General features: G+C 50.9%; 1 protein-coding gene across 1 annotated transcript in view; it reads left to right on the plus strand.

Annotated features, from left to right (window-relative positions):
- The window catches only part of Otof (otoferlin), a 95590-nt gene that overhangs the window by 32158 nt on the left and 57432 nt on the right, over positions 1–6000 (plus strand). The window contains exon 3 of the mRNA XM_021202511.2: positions 951–1039. Coding sequence (XP_021058170.1) covers positions 951–1039 — 89 coding nt within the window. The remainder of the gene's footprint in view (positions 1–950; positions 1040–6000) is intronic.

Genomic DNA, 6000 nt, shown 5'->3' on the forward strand with positions numbered 1-6000 from the left:
TTACCAACAGAGGCATGCCAGGCCTCTCCCTGCTCAGAAGGCAGGGTCTCTGTGGGCCATCTGATTTCCTTACTGGCAGGCAGGGGTCCCTAGGAACTTGCATGTTCCTGACATTGATGGCTATTTCTGTAGGGAGTACAACAACTGTTGCACACAGATGAAAGGATTTCTAGCTTCTTCTCTTCTTCCCCCAAAGGGAGGAAGGCTGGGCAAGGACTGGAATGATGGAGTCTTGAGGAAGCCCAGGAAGGTGCCTGGCTCTGCCCATCATTGGCTTTCCCTAGAGAATGACTCCTTTTACGATCTGCATCGGGTTCCAGTTGTCACTCTTTGGGCATTAGGAAATGACCCACTGAATTTCTAATCCATCCGTATTATTGACTTAGAGATGTCTCCAGGGGTGTGAACGGAGAAACAGAAAGTGGGACACAGGCTGTAGGTCTGACCCTTATAACCCGAGAGAGCTGCAGAACATGTCCCATTGTTCGCACTGTCACGATGGAGGACCAGGGAGAGCCTGGACTCATCCAAATGGCTTATGTGAGCTGCAAAGTCTGGGCTCCTGTCAGCTTGTCCTGGAACCAGCTCCCATCCCACCAGCGGTCTGTGTTTACTGGCGCCCACCCACACCCTGGTCACACTACCCTCCTGGGCTGTCACAGAGCTGGGAGGCAGAGGAAGGCACTCACAGATGGGGGTCAGAAACGCTTCTTAGGCCTAGGGGACCCACTCACCCAGTGACCTTGGCAGCCTGACAAACCCCTCTAGCACCGTCTTTGGAGGAGGAGTGGGTAAGACCCTCCACACACTGCAGCTATGACAACGGAGTAAGGGTACAGATGATTTGTCCCTTGGGATCCTGGCCCATGGGAGGGGGTCATCCTGGCTGTTAGGAGGCCCCAACTCCCTGCTATTTGTCCCCAAGGCTACAGCTGTCCCTCTCTCCCCAGACGTTCCGGTGGCCAGTGGCCAGCAGCATCGACAGGAATGAAGTGTTGGAGATTCAGATTTTCAACTACAGCAAAGTCTTCAGCAACAAGTAAGCGTGGGGCATGCTGGGAGCCCCGCCTGACTCTTGGACTCCTCTTTTTAGGCTTAAAACAGAAACCCTGTACCCTGAGGCCATCTTTAAAAGCCTAAGAGGTCTTAGGCTGGTGATCTGATCGTAGCTATCCATTTTGTCCTTCGTGGGGTCCTCAAAGTACCCTGTCAAGCAAGAGCACCTCACTCTCCCGTGTACCCCTCAATTCTCCTCCCCATTAACACTCCATGACCCTCTTTTTGCCTCCCCCTTACTCATACTGAAAGGTGGTAGACCAGAGAAGTTAAAAGCCAACGGCTGTTACATCCTGTGGCCCTGAGGATAAAGTTGTCTAACAGAGGCTGCCGGTGCAGTGGTTTAGGAGGCAGACATGGACTCAGACTCTTGGTCCAGTGATTTAAGGTGTGAGCCTGAGCAGGTTACATAACCCCTCTGAGTTCACTGTACTCGTACGTGGAAAAGATAAGGATTTGTCTCCAAACAGCTATGGGAATTAAATGAGATAGACCTGTTCATTCATTTACTCAACAAACAGTTACGATATGCAAACTGTATGTCATGAACTGAGCTAGGTACTAAGGAGAGAGATGCCTACCCTCCTGGAGCTTTCCTTCTGTGAATGAAGTTCACCTGCCACGTGAATGTCATCCTACAAGCTGATGGATCGAAGTAGCCCCATTCTCTGTGGGTGACGCACACATTTTAGAAGGTGCTGGGATGGTGGTTAAACATAAGTGAAATGAGACACTCGGCCTTGGAGTCAAAAATCCATTGCTCCTATGGAATGTGCAGGTTATGGCTGAACTGCAAGGTGTCCCAAAAGATATGACAGCGCTAGTTCAGTGACGCCTCTGTGGGACTCAGCAGTAGGAAGGGAGTGTAGACACGGAAAGTTGACCTAACCCTGGATCACATTAGAGGCAGTCCAATCTCAACAGAGCAGGCAAAGGGTCTACTCTTTCCAGTAGCTGTGGCTGTCTGGAGTGAACACTCTGTTTTCCTTATGGCAAGCAGATGTAAGCCTCAAGAGGAAGTCATTTAGCTACTCACCCACATGTCCATTCATCTGTTCATCCATTATTTCATTCACCCATCTGTCCCATCCCATTCATGAATCCTACCTATTCATGAATCTTCTCTATCCATTCTTCCATTCATCCATTGAACCCATCCACCCATTCACCCTTCTGCTCATTCATCCATTCACCTACCCATCTCCTCACCCTCTGTGTTAGTCATGACTGCTGCTAAAAAGAGGACCAAGGCAAGTCTCTGTCCCCAGCTGTTTGTCCTGGGAAGAGGAGAGGCACACAAGAACCAGGCTGTGTCACTAGGAGAGCAGACATCTGGAAGAGCCAGAACTCTCAAACATCTGTGCTATCTCAGGAAGTGTTGAGTGCCCACCACTGGGGGAGGTGAGCTAAATAGATAAACCTCAAAGAGAAGGTTTCAGGTCTGCTGGCAGGACCACAGAAAGTATGGCTAGAGCACAGAAGCCTTCTCTTTGTCTCCAAAGGATCGCATCACTCAGTCAGCTTTTTCTGGTTCTAAAAAAAAAAAAAAAAAAAAAAAAAAAAAAAAAAATTGGGAATGCATCGCCAAGATAAAACATGGCTTTCTTATTTGGTGTGGGATACTCTGCGATTAATAAGGCAGGAGTAGCAGGGAGAAGAGAAGGAGAGAAGGGCCCAGTGCAGACTGAGTGGATACAGAGGAAAGCAGAATCAGAAGCCGGGGAGAGAACCAAAGAACTCCACCCAGGTCTGTCTACAGATGCCAGAGCTCCCAGGAGCTCAGTGGTAAAACCCTTACTGTAAAAAAAGGGAAACTGAGGCTCAGAGGCACATGGAGGTCATGTGAGAAGACCCCAGGAGAGCAGGGACAGGACATAGGTCCATCTCTTGTTCTAGAAACCCTCTGTAGCTCTCAGAAGCCAAAGCACATGAATGCTGGGAAGAAACTGAAGAAGAGGTTGCTGATTCGCCACAGTAGATGTTGCCAGAGCAGACACCGAAGTGCAGAGAGCCTGGGCCCATCAGGATTCCAGCTATAGACAAAGAAAAAGAGTGAGGAATTTTAAGGGGCATTGGATGACCGCACAGTGAATCTACCAAACATTAAAGCTCGTTTTAGGTTTTCAAAATGCAAAACAGAGGGGAGACAGAGGAAGTGTGACCTATTTCCTAACTGTGCCCTCCCTTCCCCCACCCAAGAGAAAGCAGGAAAGTCACATGGGACCAGGCCTGGTGGAGGATGATCATTCAAGCCACTGTTGGCCAAGACCTAGGATGTGGAGAAGAGACACAGGCCAACCTCGGAGTAAGGTGCTTGGAGCTAGGTCGGGGCTCAGAGCTCCTTCCTACCTTGGAGTTAAAGAAGAGGCCTGTCTGGTTCTGTCCGGTGGTGTTGGGGGCTTCCAGGAGATAAAGTCATGGAACGAGGGAGGAAAGCGGCTGGACAGGGACCATAAGGTTCCCAAGTGTGCTAGAACCAGGGCTTTCTCCAAGAAACCTGGGACTTCCATGAAAACATATTGGGAAGAGGTTTGATGTATCCTGTGTAGCCTCACCAGGACTTTAAGGGGCAATGGCTCCTTCCACCAAGAAGGCCAGCTGCTCTGAATAATTCAGAAGCCAGGAGCACAGTGGCAACCGGACTGAACCCAGGACACTTGACACCAGCTCCCAGGGGAAGATGATAAATTATTGACAGAATTCTGGTGCCCGGTCGGTGCTCTGCTATGGCCAGTCTGTGAGCCCATCTGCACCTGAGACCTCCTCCCCACCTGCCTGATAATTCTGGCTTCTCCTCCTCTGTAGGGCCTCCATGAGGGCTGCCTCTTTCTAAGGGTGTGCTTCTAGGGCCACATAAGGGATGTATGGTCAGCCTGGGGAACCAAGACCCAGCTAGACACTAGGTTCAGAACATTCTTTACCAGATATCAACTGTCCGTTTAAAACTTTATTGTTTTATGAGTTACAATCTTTTCATGTTTATTTTTTGAGGAAAGGGGAGCTGCTACACACACACACACACACACACACACACACACACATGCACACGCACATCACCACCACCACCACCACACCACCACCACCACTTTAAGATCTTTAAGGGTCAGGGACAGCCTGGATCTGTTGCTAGAGCTCACCCAACAGAGAAGACCAGACCTGGCTGAGCCCTCTAAATGCAGGCCACACACTATAGCAAGGAGAAGAGACAGTGAGTCAGAGAGCCTGCAGCAGCAGAGGCGAGCTGGGTCTCCACACCAGCACGGGAGGTGGGCAAGACAGCATCACAATCTTTAAGAGGAAAAAAATCCAGCAGGAGACTAGCAGAGGTTGCACATAACTACTGGGGATGGAGGCCCCTGAGGGACTGCTAGGTGAAGCCACATCTGACTCACTGTCTATGCCGCCTCCCTTAGGGAATGACAGATCACACGTCCTTAGAGCTTGGCCCAGGGAGCAAGGAATGGGAGATTGGCCAGGAGGGCGGTTTGCTGCGCGTTGCAGGCAGTGGGGTGTGGTCTTCAGCAGAAACAGATTGCAGTATTAATACTGGTGTTGCCGCTCCCCTCCTGTCTGGACGAGGCTTGAAAGCCTTGTGGAGGGGTCATTTCAAGGATTCGCATGTGCCAAGTTCTCCTCCCAAGCCCCCCCCCCCCCAGTCTAGGATCTCAGACTGTAAAGGAAAAGAAATGTAGAAGACACCAGAGGCTCTCTCAGCAACTGCAGGGGAATGGCTCCCTCCTGCCCCCTGGGGGGTGTTTTGTAACACTGCAGCACCTTGGTAGATCTTAGGCACCTCCTTTGGTTACTCTTGGGCATCTCAGATTGAGAACAAATGTGCCTGAGTTCCAGCCCTCAGCAGTTGCCTGGCGGGGCTTACTGGGGTGACAATGACTCAGAAGAGCCTGTCAGCAAAGGCTCAGGGTAGGACAGCTTCTCCATGTGTGCCCCAAGAGGCAGTAACAGCACCACCGTGCTTGGAAGTGCACATACCCAGGGCTCTCCCACCGCCACCTCCAGCCTGAAGGTGCAGCCTGCAGACTCAGCAGGCCCCTTAGGGACTACACCGTTGGAATATTAAGACTGGACATGCTATGAGTGTTCGCACTGCAGAAACCAGTGAATGCTGCAAACCAGCAGCGACAGCAGGTCCATGAGGAGTTGGCGCATCCCCAAGACTCCATTGATGCCGCTGATGAGCCAAGTACTCCAGGCCTTTACAACGCCAGTGTGTCCCCTCATGCCCACTGCTGACTGCTGTGATGCCACCAACTCAGTGTCCCACCCCTTCTCTTTATAAAGATAGGGAAGAAACTCCCCAGTGACTTGGAATCTCCTGGACCCCAGCTCAGTACTCAGTGCTCCACCCACCCACTATGTGTATCTGCAAGGTGAGAAGAACCCAAGATGGGACTGGAAGCTTCTATGGAACTTCTCTGGGAAGACTCTAAAAGCCCCAATTAAGACTTAGCACGGGGGACATGTGACTCAAGGAGGCTGTGAGCTTGGGAGGCAAGCACTGCGCAGTCATCTCTGTTCCCACTGTGTGCCCTTGACACAGCTGGGAGGACTGGGAGGGGGAACATGCATATTCACGTGTATATGTGCACATGTGTATACAAACATGTGTCTCCTCTTCCTCCTCCCACCCTATGTGTGCACATGTGTGCTTGTGTTGCACACGTGTATGCAAGACCAACATTGGGTGTCTTCTTCTATTTCTGTCTACCTCATCATTTCTTGAGACAGAGTTTCTCACTAAAACCAGGGCTCACTGATTGTGCCAGACTGCCTGGTCAGTGGTGAGCTCTTGGGCTCACCTATCTTGACCTCTTCATGCTGGAGTTAGAGATAAGCACCACTGTTCCTGACCTTTTGGGGGGAGGGAAGAAAGAAAGAGAGAAAGGAAGGAAGGAAGGAAGGAAGGAAGGAAGGAAGGAAGGAAGG

Source organism: Mus pahari, chromosome 7 (genome assembly GCF_900095145.1).
Source record: "Mus pahari chromosome 7, PAHARI_EIJ_v1.1, whole genome shotgun sequence".
Lineage (NCBI taxonomy): Eukaryota > Metazoa > Chordata > Mammalia > Rodentia > Muridae > Mus > Mus pahari.